The sequence below is a fragment of the Zalophus californianus genome, chromosome 7 (genome assembly GCF_009762305.2).
Source record: "Zalophus californianus isolate mZalCal1 chromosome 7, mZalCal1.pri.v2, whole genome shotgun sequence".
NCBI classification, from domain to species: Eukaryota; Metazoa; Chordata; class Mammalia; order Carnivora; family Otariidae; genus Zalophus; species Zalophus californianus.
Window position 1 is genome coordinate 107,223,688 of NC_045601.1, and position 19,160 is coordinate 107,242,847.

At 48.1% G+C, this 19,160-nt stretch overlaps 2 protein-coding genes across 6 annotated transcripts in view; one reads left to right on the forward strand and one right to left on the reverse strand.

Annotated features, from left to right (window-relative positions):
• The window catches only part of XPO5 (exportin 5), a 52,391-nt gene extending 37,807 nt beyond the window's left edge, over positions 1-14,584 (forward strand). For 2 of the 3 annotated variants that reach the window (XM_027600997.1, XM_027600998.1), the window contains 12 exons: positions 4,112-4,212; positions 6,187-6,283; positions 7,044-7,180; positions 8,260-8,357; positions 8,933-8,979; positions 9,357-9,454; positions 10,297-10,359; positions 11,115-11,197; positions 11,637-11,744; positions 11,878-12,015; positions 12,204-12,368; positions 12,728-12,865. In XM_027600997.1, the coding sequence (XP_027456798.1) occupies positions 4,112-4,212; positions 6,187-6,283; positions 7,044-7,180; positions 8,260-8,357; positions 8,933-8,979; positions 9,357-9,454; positions 10,297-10,359; positions 11,115-11,197; positions 11,637-11,744; positions 11,878-12,015; positions 12,204-12,368; positions 12,728-12,865 (1,273 nt within the window). Of the gene's footprint in view, positions 1-4,111; positions 4,213-6,186; positions 6,284-7,043; positions 7,181-8,259; positions 8,358-8,932; positions 8,980-9,356; positions 9,455-10,296; positions 10,360-11,114; positions 11,198-11,636; positions 11,745-11,877; positions 12,016-12,203; positions 12,369-12,727 lie in introns of all 3 variants that reach the window. The other variant, XM_027600996.1, reaches the window with a different exon arrangement.
• A 512-nt stretch (positions 14,585-15,096) lies between these two features.
• Positions 15,097-19,065, reverse strand: POLR1C (RNA polymerase I and III subunit C). 3 transcript variants are annotated; one of them, XM_027601025.1, is made up of 9 exons: positions 18,925-19,063; positions 18,740-18,811; positions 17,177-17,284; positions 16,804-16,936; positions 16,390-16,509; positions 16,161-16,313; positions 15,833-15,982; positions 15,619-15,716; positions 15,097-15,461 (listed from the first exon to the last, which is right to left on the reverse strand). In XM_027601025.1, exons 1-9 carry the CDS (start codon positions 18,991-18,993, stop codon positions 15,420-15,422), a joined length of 945 nt encoding a protein of 314 aa, XP_027456826.1. In that variant the 5' UTR covers positions 18,994-19,063; the 3' UTR covers positions 15,097-15,419. The 3 variants fall into 3 exon arrangements, with proteins under 3 accessions (XP_027456826.1, XP_027456827.1, XP_027456825.1); XM_027601024.1 differs by having other exon boundaries at positions 15,099-15,461; positions 15,600-15,716; positions 18,925-19,065; XM_027601026.1 differs by lacking the exon at positions 15,619-15,716.
• Positions 19,066-19,160: the final 95 nt, after the last annotated feature.

Consider the following 19,160-nt stretch of genomic DNA (forward strand, 5'->3'; position numbering starts at 1 on the left):
CAAACCATGGTGAAGGTCAGTACATTTGCGTTAAAACTAAAGCCCAGGAAGATTGGCAGGGTAAGAAGCTCTAGGAAATCTGTCAGCCCATCTAGATAACAGTTGTACTGGCAGAATCTGATTTTGGAACTCTGGAATCTTGAAGGCTTGCAACTTCCCCAGGAAGACTTGAATGGTAAATTGTGGGTAATTTAAGTCAGTATTGGCTCTTAGCACAATAGCAGCTACCTAGCCCCCAGCCCCTTGGCAGGCAGCTGTGCACGTGTTCTTGGAGCAGCGGCCCCAGTTCACTAAATATTGGAGATCTGTGCTCTGATCACTGATTGCTACTTCTGATCACACCAGTGCAGACACAGACATTGTTGCAAGCCTCTTCCCCTCCTGCTGAAGTAACATTCAGGAGATTTAAAAGGCCATTGTCCCCCTCCCCTTTCATTTTTCAACTTTTCCCCTTTTGTGAGCCAGACTTTAAAGTTTAGGGCATTCCAGAACAATTGCATATATGGAGATAATTAAAAAGTGGTTGTGCATACCCAGGGAAAGGCTCAGAAAAGACCTGAGAAAACATTTAAGTTTATACCTCAGTGGGTCTTTGGCCCAGAGACAGCCTACAACAATCAAAAAAATCAGTATGGGGAAGAAGAATATGATTTTCAGAGTTACCACATCATTAGACTCAAATGTCCAGTGTTCAACCAAAAATCAGAAGGCATGTACAGAAAGTATGACCCGTTCAAAGAAAAAAATAAATCAACAGAAACTATCTCTGAAAAAGATCTAAATGTCAAGCCTACTAGACAGACTTTGTTATTTTTAGAGAGAGCATGCGCGAGTGGGGTGAGGGAAGGGCAGAGGAAGAAGGAGAGCATTTTTTTTTTTTAAGATTCCATTAATTTATTTGACAGCATAAGTAAGCAGAGCAGCAGGGAGAGGGAGAAGCAGAGTCCCCACTGAGCAGAGAGCCTGAGACGCTGGGGTCCATCCCAGGACCCTGGGATCATAGCCAGAGTGGAAAGCAGATGCTTAACTGACTGAGAAAGGGCAGTGGGGGGGGGGGGGGGGTGGATCTTAAGCAGGCTCCATGCTCAGTGCGACCCTGAGATCATGACCAGAGCCAAAATTAAGTCAGATGCCTAACCAACTGAACCACCCAGGCACCCCTAAACAAAGACTTTATTTTTTTAAAAGATTTTATTTATCTATTAGAGCGCGGGGGGCGGATAGCGGAGAGAGAGAGGCAGGCTCCCTGCTGAGCAAGGAGCCCAATGCAGGGCTCAATCCCAGGACCCCGGGATCATGACCTGAGCCGAAGGCAGACGCTTAACCAACTGAGCCACCCAGGCGTCCCTAGACAAAGATTTTAAAACAACGGTTTTAAAGATGCTCAAAGAACTAAAAGAAGATGTGGAGAAAGTCAAGAAAACAATGTGAACAAAATGGAAATATCTATAAAGGAATAGAAAACCTAACAGGAAACCAAAAAGAAATTCTGGAGCTGAAAAAGTACAATAACAAATGAAAATTCACTAGAGGGATTCAAAGGCAGATTTCCAGAGCAGAAGAAAGTAAGTTCCTGGCTGCCTCAGTCAGAGGAGCATGTGACTCTTGATCTTGAGGTTGTGAGATCAAGCCCCCCATTGGGTGTAGAGATTACTAAAAATAAATAATTTTAAAAAAAATCAAGATAGGATAATGGAAATTAATGAGGCTGACGAACAGAAAAAAAAGATTGAAGAGAAGCTAACAGCCTAAGGAGTATGCGGGTCACTATCAAGCAGATACTAATAAGAATTGTGGGAGTGCACAGTTGTGGGAATATAAAATGGGACAGCTGCAAAAAAACAGTTGGATAGTTCCTCAAGAAAATAAAAATATCGTATGATCTAGCAATTCCAGTTCTGGGTTCTCAAAAGAATTGAAAGCAGGGTCTCAAGAGTTATTGATACACTCAAGTTCATAGCAGCATCATTTATACTAGCTAAAACGTGGAAGCAGGGGTGCCTGGCTGGTTCACTTGGAGGAGCATGGGCCTCTTGATTTCAGGGTTGTGAGTTTGAGCCCCACATTGGGCGTAGAGATTGCTTAAAAATAAAATCTTAAAAAAAAAAGTGGAAGCAACCCAAGTGTCCGTTGATGGATGAATGTGATATTTACATACAGTAGAATATTTTTCAGCCTTTAAAAGGAAGACAGTTCTTCAATATGCTACAACATGGATGAACCTTGAGGACAGTGTGCTAAATGATATAAGCCAGTCACAGAAGGACAATCCTACAGGATTTTACTTACACAAGATGCCAAATATGGTCACAATCCTAAAATCAGAAAGTATGATGGTGCTTGCCAGGATCTGGGGGAAGGAGGAATGGGATGCTACTGTTTAATAGGTATAGAGTTGCAGTTTTATGAGACAAAAAATAGGGGATGGATAGATGGTTGCACAACAGTCTGAGTGTATTTGTACCACTGAACTGTATACTTAAAAGTGATAAATTTTATGTTATATGAATTTTAACCACAGTGGAAAAAACGGGGCATAAAGCCTATTGGAAATATTAGTATAAGCAAGTCACGCCACAGACCAGAAGACACGTGCAGCACATGAGTTGCGAAGCACAAGTATCCAACAATTCTACGTGTTTCTGTCTACCATAGAGAAACTCACACATGTGCACAAGAACTCTGCAGAAAAGCTCATTGCTAGAAAAGGGGACAAACTTACTAGCCCTCAGGGAGGTGGGGAGATGAACTAGAATTAATTAAGTGGCATTCTAAAAGTTGAAATGATTGTACTGAGTGTACATGGTTAGATTTAAAAAAAACAGTGTTGAGTGTTTTTTAATTTAAATAAGCATGGTCTGAAATTATCTGTTCGGTGTGCATCTGAAATATTTAACCCTGCTGGTGTTTTTTTTGTAACTTTTGTATTTTGTACAATTTTTATTTTTTTGTAACTTTCCCTATGTTTGAAATGTTTTATAATTAACTTTTCAACAAAAAACAGGTAGTTACACTCCCTGGCTGTAGATTGTTGGTGGTGCCATTGCTGGGGGCGGCAGGAGGAGGGGCTGACAGCTGTGGATGGCAGGTAGCTCAGGTCCATAGTCATTGCTCCTTAGTTCTACACAGCCAGTGACTGCTCAGGTAAGGCATTTTGGTCTTCTGTTGGGAACTGTGACTCTTCTTCCAGGAGGCAGAAGCAACTGTCAGAGCATTGTAGGGTCCAGGCTCTTAGAATGAATACCAGACATCTGAAAGTGAGGGCATTTCATTACCTGCTCTGTGTTCCCGCCTGTGAAAGCACAGAGCCTCTGACATTTCCTCCTTTCTCACCAGCAGTCTGCAAACTGGGAGTGCCCAGGCATTGTCTCAGATTTAAAAGAATTTCCCTTTTGGGGTGCCTGGGTTGCTCAGTTGGTTGGGCATCTGATTCTTGTTTCCCTTCAGGTCATGATCCTCAGGGTCATGGGATCGAGCCCTGCACTGGGCTCTTCCCTGGGCATGGAGTCTGCTTGGGATTCTCTCTCTCCATCTCTCTCTGCCCCTCGCCCCACTCGCATGCATGGCGTGTACAGGCTCTCTCTCCCTCTCTTTAAAATAAGTAAGTCTTGGGGTGCCTGGGTGGTTCAGTCATTAGGCATCTGCCTTTGGCTCAGGTCGTGATCTCAGGGTCCTGGGATCGAGTCCCAAGTCGGGCTCCCCACTCATTGGGAAGCCTGCTTCTCCCTCTGCCTCTGCTGCTCCCCCTGCTGTGTGCTCTCTCTCTGTGTCAAATAAATTAAATCTTTAAAAAAATAAAAAAAATTTTAAAAAGTCTTTTAAAAAAATAATTTCTATTTCTGGCTTTAGATTGTGCTGTCATCCAGCTGTCTCAGGATTTGCTTCTCATCTTGATTGCTTTTGGGTTTTGAATACTATACAGCCTAATAGTCTATTCCCATTTCCAGGGAAACATTTAAGTATTTGTATCTTATTTCCCCTCTGGGGAGTACCGTTGGCCAGGAGATCTGTCTATGTGGATGTGTAGTATCACTGAATTATGGGGTGAAACCCATTCTTTCCTTGTGCAGCTGACTAGGAAATGTTCACATAGCATCCTTATTTCTTGCAGAACTCACAATACTTTATATGCACAAGAAATGCTGGCCAAGATGGCAGAGCCTTTCACAAAAGCTCTGGATATGCTTGAAGCGGAGAAATCTGCAATTTTAGGTAAGAAATCTAACCTGTTTTTCTTTCCTTGAAGTTTACCTTACCTCTAATGGACTCCTCCAGCAGCGTTGGGGTGCCTGTGTCACTGTCAGCTCCTCCTCGCCTGACACCACCTCAGCTGTCTGTTTCTCTGTGCAGCTCCCGCAGGGTCTCTGGGAACAAGTGCATTGACTTCATTATCTTGGGTCTTCCAAGGCAGTTGTTCCCCTCTGCCACCCCCCTCCGCACTGTGTTAACCCTTCCAGGTAGAAGGGTGTGTCAGAGCCTTTAGATTATAAATAAACCATGGTCTTTTTGACCTGAAGGATATTAGCAGACTTTTCCTGCTTTCACATATGAAAAAAAAAGTGTTAAGTCAGTTAAACTCTTAAATAAATAAATCTTGGGGCACCTGGGTGGCTCAGTTGTTAAGCATCTGCCTTTGGCTCAGGTCATGATCCAGGGTCCTGGGATTGAGCCCTGCATCAGGCTCCCTGCTCCACAGGAGGCCTGCTTCTCCCTCTCCCACTCCCCCTGCTTGTGTTCCCTCTCTCACTGTGTCTCTCTCTGTCAAATAAATAAGTAAATCTTAAAAGCAGTTAAGCTCAAATAGCTTTAATTAGCGGTATATTATATATATATATATAATCAAAAACCTTAAAGGAATAGATTCTAAACCATGTTTCCCAGTTGTTACCTTGATTCAAATGCTGCTTTAACTCATTTTTCCCATTAGCAAATAACTATGCAATCCTGTGATATGTGCTGGGAAGGAAAGTGGCCATGTGTTAATTGGGAAACCTCACCCATGTTGGAGAGGAGTCAAAGGACTGCCTCCTAGTAGAGACTTGAAGGATAAGTAGGAAGGAGCTCATCAGGCTGGGGGCAAGAGAAGATGTTGAGCCTTCTCGGCAGATAGAAAGGCAGGTATAAGACGCTGCGGCATGCAGGAAAGAGGTATATCCAGGGAATAGGGAGGGGTGTCTCACATGACTGGAACACACAGAGCGAGGCAGTGGTTAGAAGTTAAAGCCAGAGACATCCAGTTGCCTAAACCCTGTACCCATCTCTGGAGCTTTGTGCTGGCTCACCATCACAGCCCCCACAGTATCTCTTCATTCCTAGCCATAACCTCTGCCTGGGCCTGGCTGTGAGTAAGCAGGCCAGTGAGCATTCCTCGGCTGTGACATTCATGAAAAGAAGGGTGTCAGTTGGCCTTTCTGGAGCTCTGGAGTCTGACTCGGCCTACCTGGTCCTGGGCCTTTCCTTTTGGCATCACATCACTGCACGTTACAGAAAATAATAAAAATAGAACTTCCAAGAAATGTCTTGCAATTACTATAAAAAATAGCTGTTGCTTCACCACCCATTCCCACTCCCCTACTCTGCCATTCAGTTATTCAAATTAAACCAGGAATTCCTGCTATAGAAATAGATGTTCACCCAAAACATACTAGAATGGACAAACAGTTCCCTCTGTCAGCTTCCAGCCATGAGCAAGACTTGGAATAAAAACTGCCTCTGATGAGAAGTCTAGATCTTTTGGCTCTTACAAATCTCTGTCGTACTGTGATTAGTGGGTTTCATTATGATCTGCTTTACATATTGGGCTTTTGCATAAAATGTTGCTTGAAAAAGAGGTTCCCCAACTTAAAAAAGGGAGGGCGGCATCCCTGGTGCTTTATGGAGAGATCATTTTGAGCTGTCACCGTGTCTTTTGGTACAAGTACCATCTGAAGAAACCCATGCAAAAAGTTGGGGCGCCCAGGCCTGGTCTGAAGTCCTGGGTACTGAAATAGCTTCCCCCTTTCTCTACCAAAACAGTGTTGTAGCAGTCACTTCGAGGGGAGCTCTTAGCACCTCCATCTGGTAGAAGACATGGCCAGCTGCTTCGCATTTATGGCAGTTGTCACCCCCACCCCCAAAACTCATCTGCCTGCCATAGGGTCTCCTTGGCAGCAGAAGAGCGTGTTCCCGACCCATCTCTCTCTGTAGGCTTACCTCAACCTCTCTTGGAACTGAATGACTCTCCTGTCTACAAAACGGTCTTGGAAAGAATGCAGCGTTTCTTCTGCACTCTCTATGAAAACTGGTAAGAAACCGATGCTGTTTCTCTCTGGTCTCTTTTTGGACATACGTAGTATAGGAATGCCATGGATAGGGCTTCTGATGTAGACATCTAGTATACGGGTAAGGTGGGGCCAAAATTTGACAGGAAGCCAATGATTCTAGTGTCACACCGAAGTGATTTGGCTGGCTTTCTTGCATTTGCTTTTCTATAATTGTCATATGTGTCTCCGCCCTAGCCATGACTTGAGATTTTATGCCTAACTTGTCTGTTTCTGGTGCATAAAATGCTGAGACCACAGTATAAGATCCAGTGAGTGAGGCTGCATTTTCTCAGAACTCTCACTACTCAGCTACTTTGAATAGGACTCTGGAGGCCACTAGCCAGACTTTGTCTTTGGCTCCTGGTTGTAGGATGGGGAGGTAACTGGCCCTCCCGTAGCACACCACACCCCAGATACTGTCCTCACTCACCCAGTGCTCCGGTCAGCCAGGCTAACCAAAAGAGACTGTTTGTTGTAAATCCATATTGCTTATGAAGTAATGAAGGCTACTGTTGATCTCGGGTGCCAACATCTGTCTTTAAAAAGATGCTAAATCTACTATCAAGTTCCCTTAAAGGCGGGTGAGGGGTGCGTTACTGATTGAGCTGAAGGTCTCTTACGAACCAAATGCAATTGCTTTTCTAGCTGAGAAGTCTTAGCATAGGCTAGAAATTCCTGGGGCATTCGGGGCTGGCAGGGACAAAGGTGGGGTTTGTCACTGGCTGTGATTTTCCCTTACAGTTTCCATATTCTCGGGAAGGCGGGTCCTTCCATGCAGCAGGACTTCTACACTGTGGAGCACCTTGCTACTCAGCTCCTCAGCTCGGCCTTTGTCAACTTGAACAATATTCCTGACTACCGACTCAGACCCATGCTTCATATCCTTTCCAAAGTCCCTAGATAACCCAAAACCCAAAGGGCCGGAGGGTTGCAGACAGGAGCAGCTTTCAGGCACCAGAGGAGACAGAGCTGAGCAGGTGGAATAGATGGGCTCATTTACCCAAGTGTGTGATAACTACAGGAAATGGACGAGAAGGTTGGCAGAAATGCAGGAAAAACAGGAGGGCAGGCCAGCGGGGCTGGAAAGTGTTCTCCTTAGGGGTAAATCTTGACCATCCGACTTCTTGGAAATAGGAAAGATAAAGGTTTTTTTGGCTTTTTTTTTTTTTTTTAAGATTTTATTTATTTGAGAGAGAGAGAATGAGAGATAGAGAGCACGAGAGGGAAGAGGGTCAGAGGGAGAAGCAGACTCCCTGCTGAGCAGGGAGCCCGATGTGGGACTCGATCCCAGGACTCCAGGATCATGACCTGAGCCGAAGGCAGTCACTTAACCAACTGAGCCACCCAGGCACCCATTTTTTTGGCTTTTTAATCTCTTTTCTGCATCCTGTTGGGTGCTTCCTCTCATACTTCATTCTCATTTGGACCCTTTTTTTTTTTTCCCTTTAAGTGTTTTTGAGAGTATCTTTCTTCTCTGAAGTTATAAGGAGACTAGCAAAGGAGAGTGTTCCCCCTCTTTTTTCCTTCTGGGCAAATAAGTGTCTGTAATGGGCAGCCTAGTATCCATTCCTGAGCAGCCCGGGGTTTTGGAAAAGAGCTTGAAGATTTTTGCCTTTTTTTTTTTTTTAAGATTTTATTGATTTATTAGAGCACAAGTGGAGGGGAGGGGCAGAGTGAGAGGGAAAAACAGACTCCCTGCTGAGCAGGGAACCCGATGCGGGACTCTATCCCAGGACCCTAGGATCATGACCAGAGCTGAAGGCAGACGCTTCACCGACTGAGCCACCCAGCCGCCCCACATTTTCGCCTATTAACACAGAATGTCCTTGGCATCTTGCAGGTCCTTTGGGGGTTGACTCTGCCCATAGGGATATCCTGCTATGTGGCAGGACAGGGGTGCCTTAGAATGAGAGGGGTCTGTGCTCATGTGCTAAAACTTCTTAACCCGCCGCGCCATGGGTCTTTGTGAAGCCTCTGGTGCTCTTCTGTCCCCCGGAGCACTACGAAGCCCTGGTGTCTCCAATCCTTGGACCTCTTTTCACCTACCTCCACATGGTAAGAGATCGGTCAGAAAGGGGAGCAAAGAGGACTCTTAGGCAGGTTGGCCTCTCATGAGTCTTGCAAGTCAGGAGTTCCTGAAAGTGTTGTCTCCTGGCCCTGTCCAGAGGGCCGTGCAGCGGTCCCAACACAGCAGGCTTTGCTTGCTGCAGCAGATTGAGCACCCCCCAAGAACTAAACTGATTCAGTTGCCCATGAAGACCTGCAGACTCCAGTTCTGCTCCTGACCTCCAGTTAACTGAGGAGAGGTGGTCGGGGAGTGCCTTCCCTGGGTCTCTTTCCCTGACTGTGGGATTAAGCAAAAGGACCAGCTAGGTGAACAGTGTCCAGAGAGACCTGGGAATTCTACAGTATCATTGATTCTTTCCAAGCATAGGATACCCTGTCCTCGTCATGGGCGCGGGAGAGGTTCTAGAAACCGCATCTGCTGGTTTAACCTTGTGGGGCTTCCCAGGGCTCTGTCATTGAGACCTAGAATCCTCCTCGGCTCATTCTAATCATGAAGTGGACCTTAGATATTATGTTTCAACCTCCTCCCCACTATCAGCATTATTTCCCTTTTGTTTTCCCAGAGGCTTTCCCAGAAATGGCAAGTCATCAACCAGAGGAGCCTGCTGTGGTAAGGAGCGTCTCTGCTTTTGGTGGAAAACGCTGCCAATCTGGGCTAGGAAGCAGCAGGTTATGGCCGTCCTCAGCCTAGATGGTAGACTGCTTGTCTGTGACCGTTAGGCATACTCCGGTCAAGCCTTTATTGGGGGAATCTTCAGCTGCCTGAGGAGGGTGCTGACAACCTTACCCACCAGTACCTCTAGCCAACTGGGTATAATGTCTGCCTCAGGGGATCATTGTTGTCCCATTCCCAGCATTTGTGTGGAATGTAGACCAGAGGAAGCCAGGAGAAGGAAGTCAGCACAGGGGGTGTGGTTAGGGTCACTGTTTTCCTTGTCATTCCCTCTTTTGCACTCCCATGGAACTTGGCCCCCTGCTTTCCTGCAGTGGGGAAGATGACACTGCAGATGACAACCCAGAGTCTCAAGAGATGTTAGAAGAACAACTGGTGAGGATGTTAACCCGAGAAGTCATGGACCTAATCAGTAAGTGGCATGTGGGACATAGGGGTAGTAGAGAAGACTTTTTCTGGAAAAAGAACTGGTCGCTCACCCAATCCCATTAAGGCATGTTTACAGCATTACTGACAGATCGATTAAGAAATAATTAACTAGATAGAAGCCAGGTAGTCCTTAAATCAACTTAAGGACATTCTATGAATTGTAAACTGTATTGTATTTGCATTTGTAAGACCAGAATATGCGGGAATGGTCTAAAATAGGAGAAATTTGGATTACTAGTAGGAGTAACTTCCTAGTTTTGTCAAAATAGGGAAAAAAAAATTTTTTTTAAAGATTTTATTTATTTATTTGACAGAGACACAGCAAGAGAGGGAACACAAGCAGAGGGTGTGGGGGAGGGAGAAGCAGGCTCCCCGCTGAGCAGGGAGCCCGATGTGGGGCTCAATCCCAGAACCCTGGGATCATGACCTGAGCCGAAGGCAGATGCTTAACGACTAAGCCACCCAGGCGCCCCAAAATGGGGAAAATTTTTAAAACTTGGACATGAAGGTGGCTAATTTTCTTTTTTCTTTTTTGGTCATTCATTTGTTTGAGATCCATAGCAGACCAAATCCATATCAGCCATTCTCTCCTGGTCACCTACTCTCAGAAAATTCTGTCATTTCCCTCTAGTTAATTGAACTTAAAGGGGACCAGAGCAGTCTGGTCAAACACCTCTGTTTCTGCTGGTGAAGGTGATTTTGTGCCTGGACAGTGCCCCACTTTCCCCCATCTTCATCTGCCCTGAAGACCATTCGGGATTTATTGGCCAGAGGTGGCTGTTATATGGTGGCAGTAAGCCCAGTAACCCCAGTTTCTTGCTTTAGCGGTGTGCTGTGTTTCAAAGAAAAGTGCTGACCACGGTACTGCACCCCCTACAGATGGAGATGGTAAGTGAGCCTGCTGTGTGGCCTTCCAGAGGTCTGCCCTTAGATTCCGAAATACTGTCCCTTCTGTATCCAGGTCAGGTCGTGTAGAAACGGTTTCCCCAGCAGTCGGCGCTGGGGGAGATGTCCGCCTGGCTTATCTCTCTGCTGGCCCTCTTGCTGTATTCCTCCAGCATACTCCCACCGGAGAGCCTTTGCACTTGCTGTTTCCTCTACTAGAATAACTTTTCTCCTAACTGTATCCATGGCCTGTCCCTTTGCCTCATTCACATGTCACCTCTGAAAGGTCTTCCATGACCAGCTTAGAAAAACTAGCCCCCCGGCCAGCCACTGTGTGTCCTTCCTTTGCTCTGTTTTTCTTCATAGCACTTAGCACTGCCTGACATTGTTTTACTTCATGTATTCCCTGTTTCCCTAACTAGGATGTAAACTCCCATCAGGGAAGGGACTTCATCCTCTTCCTGTTACATCCCCAGGAACTTAGTCAGTGCCTGCTACAGTGGGGTCTTCAAATACTTCAACCACAAAAGATCCTCAGTGTTCACAGCTTTTTGAGTAACTATTCAGAGAATCTGCTGTTTCCCACTATTTTTCAAACTTCAGCCAGGTGCATCTCTAGACCTGCCATGGGCAGGGGCTTCTGCGCCTCTCAGGCAGCTGGTGGGGGCAGCCCGGGGTACTCAGCTTTCCCTTACGTGGTGGCCTGCTCTTCTCTGTTCCGAAAGGGTGGAGCTTAACATTCTCCTCTCTGCTTACAGATGAAGAAATGATGGCCACAGAGGTCGCCCCCTCCACCATGACGGAGCTCACAGATCTGGGCAAATGCCTAATGAAGCATGAGGTGGGTAGAGGGGGCAGGGGAGGTTTTTCTGTTTTCCGGGTATGGCGCCAGCTTCCACTTTTCTCAACCTGTGATGCCATCAAAGAATTCTTTTAGGTAATGCCGCTTTGTATGGGTTAAGCTCCTGGTTCCTAAAGCCCCCAGAAAACAGTGGGAGAGGTCAAGGTGTCTCCCATGCCGGCATGGGCAAAGGCTTTCAGAAAAACACACGGGCACGTTATGGTGTTCAGCCCCGCCCCCTGGCCTGAGCTCGGTCTCCTTACACATAGGTTTTCTCTTCTGTATGGATTGTTTTTTAGAGAGAGGGAATAAGCTCGTCTTCAGTAGCTGCTTTTATCACGTTCCTGTTTACCTATGAGAACTCCAGCTCCTTGTGTATAGGCCTACTCAGAAAATTGTGTTCATTTTCTCATTGTAATCCTTCATCCTTTCCCGCTAGGATGTTTGTACGGCGCTCTTAATTACAGCCTTCAATTCCCTTGCCTGGAAGGATACTCTGTCCTGCCAGAGGACGACCACCCAGCTCTGCTGGCCTCTGCTCAAACAAGTATGGTTATTCACCCCTTCTTCTCACCCCTTACGAGAGGCTGGGGCCATGAGGATTCAATCGGTTGGAAGAATTGGGGTGCTGGGGCTCTCTGAGGGTACCCCTTTGGCCCTGAGCACAGTTGTGTCCCCAGGTGCTGTCAGGGACACTGCTCGCAGATGCTGTCACATGGCTTTTCACCAGCGTGCTGAAGGGCTTACAGACGCACGGGCAGCACGACGGCTGCATGGCTTCCCTGGTGCACCTGGCCTTCCAGATCTACGAGGCGCTGGTGAGTCAGACAGCACGGAGGCCGGGTGCGCTGCAGCTTCAGCCCTCGGGGCCTGCTCCCAGACAGTGGAGCCGTCATAAAAGCCGGCAGCTGGTGCCGCCCCGAGACATGGGTGTGGCGGGGGATGGGGAAGGTGGCAGGGCCCCGATCTGCATCATGGCATGGTTTTCTGTACCCCCACTCCACAGCGTCCCAGATACCTGGAGATCAGAGCTGTGATGGAGCAGATCCCGGACATACAGAAGGACTCTCTGGACCAGTTTGACTGCAAGCTGTTGAACCCCTCTCTGCAGAAAGTGGCTGACAAGCGCCGGAAGGACCAATTCAAACGCCTCATCGCTGGCTGCATCGGGGTAGGTCACGCGCCTCCCGTAATGCCCCCCTGGTGCTCCCAGCCGGCTGGACTCACCCTTGTGGTCTTCTTAGACTGTGTGTCTGTGCAGACCAGAGACCAGCTGAAGTCATGGTCTTTCTTTTAATTTTTTTTAATAGATTTTATTTATTTATTTGTCAGAGAGAGCACAGGCAGAGGGAGAGGGAGAAGCAGGCCTCCCGCGGAGCAGGGAGCCCGATGCGGGGCTCGATCCCAGGACCCCGGGATCATGACCTGAGCCGAAGGCAGACGCTTAACCGACTGAGCCACCCAGGCGCCCTGTCATGACAGCCCGCTCCTCAGGGCCCAGCATCAGTTCTTCTCATTTGTTTTCCACAGAAACCCTTAGGAGAGCAGTTCCGAAAAGAAGTTCACATTAAGAATCTTCCCTCACTTTTCAAAAAAACGAAGCCCATGCTGGAGACGGAGGTGCTGGACAACGAGGAGGGCGGCCTGGCCACCATCTTTGAACCCTGAATCAAACTTTTGGGCATTCTTCCTCGGCCTTTATTGTCATCTCTTCTTCCCCTTTGTAGCTAACGTCTAGGCCCCTCTCCACTGCCACCTCACTCTGCACCACTGTCAGCCTGGAGAGAGGTCCAGGTCTGGAGCTGGAGAGAGGGGGCCCGGGGCAGGGCAGAAGTAACAATACCTAAGGTATCAAGAAAGGGAGTTTGTGCTCACACCATTCCGTCTAGATCTCCCGGCTATCTCTCCTTCTACTTGGAGTTTCCACTTTTCCACGAAAGAAAAGCTAGAGCAGACTGGCCCTACCCCCCAAGCCCTCCCACCCCCATGTAGCCATACACCTGTGTAGAACGGTAACTTGGGGTGCTGACACCCAACACTGCGACTAGCCAGGCTTGCACAGGGGCTCGGTCCGCACTGCTTGTGCCAGAGAGTTCCTCCTGGGCCACTGCAAGTCCCACTGAGCCCCCCTACTGCTGGGCTGGCAGAGAACCTTCCCCGTCCCCGAGGGGCATGTCTGGGTCAGGTGCTGAGTGCTGAACTGAATGTGACCAGTTCCCTGTCTCTGTTTTGAGCAAGAATCTGGTCACCTGAAGGGATTCCCCAGTCCAGGCTGCCGCCAAGCTCTGGATGCAGTGTCGAGTGGAGTACCATCAGGGACCACAGCTGGGCCAGGATCTGGAGTACTTTCTGACATCCCCTTAGAGTTCACATGTATTCCCACGTATTCCGTGCAGTCCCTCAGCGCGGTTTCCCCAGCCCCAGGATCCACTCAGGCATAAGAGCCACGGTACCCTATCTAGTGTCATGTGATGCCATTGGCATCGGAGGATAATGTAGACCAGCTAGGCTCTGTCTGTGACGAGCAGCTAACAAAGTCACTGGTCTCTTCTCGGACTAGTTGGGTCCAGGTGCCTTCAAAAATCTCATGGTCTTTCAGGTCCCTGGTCACTCTCATGGACCATTTCCAAAAGAACATATGCCTTCCTATCACAACCTGTATTGTGAGGCTTCACTCTGTTCTAGAGGTCACTGGATGGCCCTGTAAGCAGAGGGGACACGAATGCAGGACCCTAGCCTTGAGTCCCTGCTGGCCATAGACAGCCTTAATCCGTACAGAAACCAGATAGAGCATCTGTGTTCTGTAGGAGGAGGCCTGTCATCCGTGCAGCCCATTGACACGAGGGTTTCGGGGGGTACCGAGCAGAACGGCCTGGGCGCAAGCTACAGCTGTGAGCTAGTGGCACCCGGGCAGGGTTGGAGAGAGGCGAGCCTGCGGAAACAGGACTTGGGGGTCCTGTGGAGCTGTTTCTGTGGCACAGATTTGCCCCATGCCCTCTTCCTGAGTGGTGCTTTGGGCCGCTTCCTGTCCACTGTGAAGGCCGCCTCCAAGTAGGTTTCCCTGCAAACCTGATGGCTGCCTACTTCTCTCTCTGGTTGGGGCTGTGGAGGGCATAGTGGTATTTATTGTGCTGTAAGATTTTTAACATCCTGTGACTTCATGCTATAAGTTTTCTATTGTTTATAGAACTTTTTGTAGAAACATTAACTCTAAAGCACATCTGCATGTCAGTAAAGATCTCAGTTTCATACAGAAAGGGCCCCATCTGCCTTTTTCAAACCAGTGACCTCTACTGTCACTGCTCATGAGCATATCCTGCCCAAGAGGACTGGACAGGAAGAGCTGTGACTGATGGACCAGCTTTCTCAAACAGTATGCCAGCCAGAAAAAGATTTCTATTCCCAACAGACCTAGACCAGGCTGCCCATACCAATGTCCTGGCATCCTCTGTGGCCACTGGGCTAGACTCGGAGGGACTGTCCAAAGACTTTTTTTTTTTTTAAGATCTTATTTTTAAGTAATCTCTACACCCAGTGTGGGGCTTGAATTTACAATCCTGAGATCAAGTGTCACCTGCTCTACTGACTGAGCCAGCCAGGCACCCACCCTTGTGTGACACTTGATAGGGTGATCTGATGGCTGTGGACCATCCTTTTTCCTCAGACACCCACTCTGGTGATGATCCAGGAAATGGTAAGTGTCACACAGTATCTTTCTGTGGCCCAGCTGAGCCCCCAGAAACCACCTCAATTTGGCATTTCTCTTAAGGCTTCAGACGGACCTGGCCCTGACCTGCAGTGACACCTGAACCCAGTGTTCCCAAGGGCTAAATGATGCCAAACCTCTTCTAAGGGGAGGCCCCATATTTTGGGGCTAAAACCCAGGAAGTAGTCTCTGACAAAAGGATTTTTATTCTGGATGTGAATTTATTTACACAAAGGCCTTACGAAGGCACGAGGTCACATTTTTGTGGCACATTCAACAAAATGTATTGACTGAAAATAAGGCTAGAATTGTCCCAGAAAACCCCAGGATCTCCAGTCACACTGGACTCTGGGGCAGTCCTGTGAGGGCAGGTCAGGACCTGAAATCTTCGGCTTGGCTCAGGAGCAGCCCAGCCGTGCCAAGAAGTCCGGTGCAAACCTCAGTCCATCTGAACTGCATCCAGTTCATCCAAGAACCGCCGGCACTTCCCCATCAGTACCTTGATGGCTTCTCTCACTAGCACGTCTGGTGGCAGCACCCCTGTTGACTCGACAGAGACTAGAAAGCAGAGAGACCCTTGAGCCCAGGTGGGCTTGCACCAGCTCCTGTGCTATGTCACTGCCTGCTTCTGATCTGGACTCCGCACGGAGGCTGCAGTGCCACACACCTGTTCTGCACCCCCAACCCAATACTCACAGATGTAGTGGTCACGAACCCGAGCAAGTCGTACAAGCTTCTTTAGCTTCTCGTTCCGGAATACTTCCCTGCTGAAGGTATCTAGCCGGGGATTGGCAACTCTAGCCACTTTTTTACCTAATGAAAACAAACTATGTTCTAAATACACGAGCCCCGAGCTTTTCTTTCTGCTACCTACGCAGAAAATATACTTTAGGTCCTGACCTGAATGCATGGCATCCCAGATGTCCTACCTTGGACTTCTTGCACTTCAATGACCCCAGGTGAGAAGCACCGGCTCAGCTCCTCCGCTGCCTCCCCTTCCACAGGCTCAAGCAGGGTGATGTCCGGCAGGAGCCTGTAACTGGCTGTTGCCACAGGTGAAAACTTGGCATGATCTTTGCCTGGAGGGAAGACTGAAATCAGAGCCTGCGGGGACACCTTCACGTTAGACAAGCCCCTAAGAGCAGAGGCCCACTGGCTTTCTGCCTGTCAGGACCCCTCAGCCGAGCCCCTTAGTCACACCTCGCCCCACTGTAGTCACACTACCCTCCTGCCCCAGGCAGCCCGCAGGGTTCTTACCAATGCCCTTGACACAGTGCATGAGCAGGTCAATCTCCTGGCCAGGCCGCAGTTGGGCAATGAGAATATCATCGTGCACTGGCCTGATGGTGCCCTCTGGGAAGAGGTCAGCCTGATTCCCCAGGGGCACCCATGTCATGTGCCTGGTGTACACTGGAGAAAGCACATCAGGAAAACCTCAGTCCTAGCATCCAGCAAGGGGTGGGCCTTCTTGCTCACTACTACTCACCTTTGTGGTTCACATAGAGTTCGTTGGGGTCAGAGGAATCTTTAGCGGCATGGGGGTTCCGCGTGCACCTGACCTGAAGCCGAAACTGCAGGGTATCTATCTCTGTGCCTTCTTCATCTCCTGAACAAAAGATGGAAGTGGCAACTCTTACTAACAACTAGAATGTTTGAGTGCCAGGCACTACACTGCGTGCATTACTCTACATTGACCATTTAATCCTATGGATGAATTTCAGAAGGCTAAGGGCAAGTGTTCACACAGATCCCAACAACTGATGTAACAAAACATTAGTAACTTGCTCACGGTCATACAGTAGCCCATCCAGGATTTGAAAAGAGGCCACATGACTCTAGAATCAACTTTGGAAGAGCGCTATTCCCATTTTGCCACAATTTCATTTTCTCAAACACTGACCTTGGTTCCGATACTCAAAAAGACGGGGATCAGCATGAATGGGAATGAGCCCCAAGCGATGAGCAAGGATCTCATCCTGAACAATGGATGTGTTGTTGTACACGAGGACCTTTTCCACAGCCATGGTTGGCACCTGCCCAAGAAAACAATCATTCAGCTACAGAGACCCTACAGACTCCCCATTTACTCCCACTTCCTGACATGGGGGGACCTCTTCCTTAATGAAAAGTTTATGAGGAATGAGCAGGAGAAATGCTCAGCAAAACTGCAAGAAAACTAAAGGAAAGGGGCAACTTGAGAATTCTCCAAGTAAGGTGATGACACAATTTCCCATGCAACTCCACCCTTTGCCACTGTGCCCACTGATAAATACCTCAGCTAATAAAATGCGTCGAAAAGCATTGGCAATGGCTGCATCAATTCCCACCATGTCAAACTCCAATGAGTTTTCATCCAGGTGCACCACATCCACACGGAAATTCTGCAGGGACAGAAAATGCACTAAATGAAGCTTTCTCTCTGTGGAGTCAGTACCCTCCCCCTGGGTAATGCCCCCCAGTGTTCTCACTCACCCAAGAACCTCCCTTTGGCCAGATGTCCCTCATAGAAGTTCCTTTCTCCCCCAATCCTTTATTATAATAGTTTCTTGAAAAGTTTCCCTGTTTTTATCCTCTATTCATTTAAAATCCTCTGTAATATGGCCTCCAGCCAGACCATACACAGAGACTCTTCCACTAGAGAACAGGCTTCCATACCGCTTCATCTAGTTGGCACTACTCAATCCTTATCTTACTAGACTCCTCTGTTGCATTCGGCATTGATAGAATCCCTCCATTTTCAAAGTCTGCCTTGGTTTCTGAGCACTAATTTGGTTCTCTTCCTCCTCCTGAATCCTTCTAAATTCACTATCTTCTACCCACTCCATAAATGTCACTATTTCCCAGATTTTTGTCTCTCTCCAAAGTGACCTCAATCACACTCATGGTTTTAACAACTACATGTACTGAAAACTTCCAAATTTATCTCACTTCTGATCTCATTTCAAACACACGTTCTACTAGCCTGCTAGATTCCTCCACATACAGGAAACTTAATGCAGCATCATTCCCCTTCCCCAGACCTATTTCTCATCAGTAAATGGCACCACCATCCATTAAAGCAGTTCCTCCAGCTAGGTCATTTTACACTCACTCCCTCCTCACAGCCGACATCAAAGCAATGACCAAATTTACCTTCTATCTCCCCTTTGCTCTATTTTCCTGATTATAATCTTAGTTCATGCCTTCAATCTCCGCTCCTGTATGCAATCCTATCACAAATCTGACTGCCCTATCTGATCTTTGATTCATTCTCTCCCAGCCATTAAGGCTGCAAATCAGATCACATCTGCTTCAGAGCTCTTCCAGAAGCTCCCTATCACGTGACTACAGTGTCTAAGATGCACTTGGTTCTTGCCTATCACTCATGCTAGCACTTTACATTCTAGCAATAATAAACTGCTAGGACATTCCCAGAACACAGTTCACAAAGCCTTTATCATTTAGCTTCTAAGTCTTAGTTTCTCCTCCCCCTCCCCTGTTCTCAAATTTTACTCATCGTGCAGGGTTCAATTCAGAAGTCCTCTTCAGTAAGTAAATCTTCCAGACCGCTGCCCCGCTTTCCATTCTAGATTAAGTGCGTCTGCGGGATCACCCCACCCCCGATTGTCCTTATCGCTACGAACCACCTTTACCACATTATACTGAAATCATTTATGTGCGCTCTTCAACAAAATTAAACGGCTTGTTCGCACAGAGTTGAAACCGCGTACACGAAGCTCCTAACACGTTGCTCAATAAACGATTTATGAACCGAACGAACCCCAAGGGCTGGTTCCACAACACAGGCTGCTCAGATCACAGGGTCCGTTCCTAATACCCTCTCCAGCCCCACCCACCTTCTCGAAGCGGTCCTGGTCCCAGGCATCATCATAGCCCGAATAGTTACCGGGAAAGTCGGTGGTATGAACCTAGAGCAAAAAGAGACGAGTCTGTCTGCGAAGGGGCAGGTAGGACAAGCCCGCCCCAACTCATCCCTGTTCCACTCTCTTTTCTCTTCCCGAGCTCAAGGCCACAGGCTTACATTGCGAACCCCGAACTCCCCTAGAACCACGCGGGTCCGCATTTCTTGCACCGCCCGGGCTGCCGCCATCTTCAACCCCTCCACGTGACTGGGACAGCAAAACTGGCGCTTGCGTCCCAGCCGCCCTCTTCCGTCTCCGTGGCAACGCGGGGCCTCCCGGATTGTTAAATATCGCGAGACTCTGTCCAGTCTGCGTCCACGTCCCCAGCTTCCGGAAGTCAGGTTTAGCCAAACAT

Excerpts from the sequence above, each read along its gene's own strand:
- POLR1C (XM_027601024.1), bottom strand. The coding sequence starts at position 18,993 with ATGGCGGCAGCCCGGGCGGTGCAAGAAATGCGGACCCGCGTGGTTCTA. Across the intron at positions 18,812-18,924 it reads GGGAGTTCGGGGTTCGCAAT|GTTCATACCACCGACTTTCC; the intron begins GTAAGCCTGTGG and ends TTTTTGCTCTAG. Across the intron at positions 15,717-15,832 it reads TGAAGTGCAAGAAGTCCAAG|GTAAAAAAGTGGCTAGAGTT; the intron begins GTAGGACATCTG and ends TGTTTTCATTAG.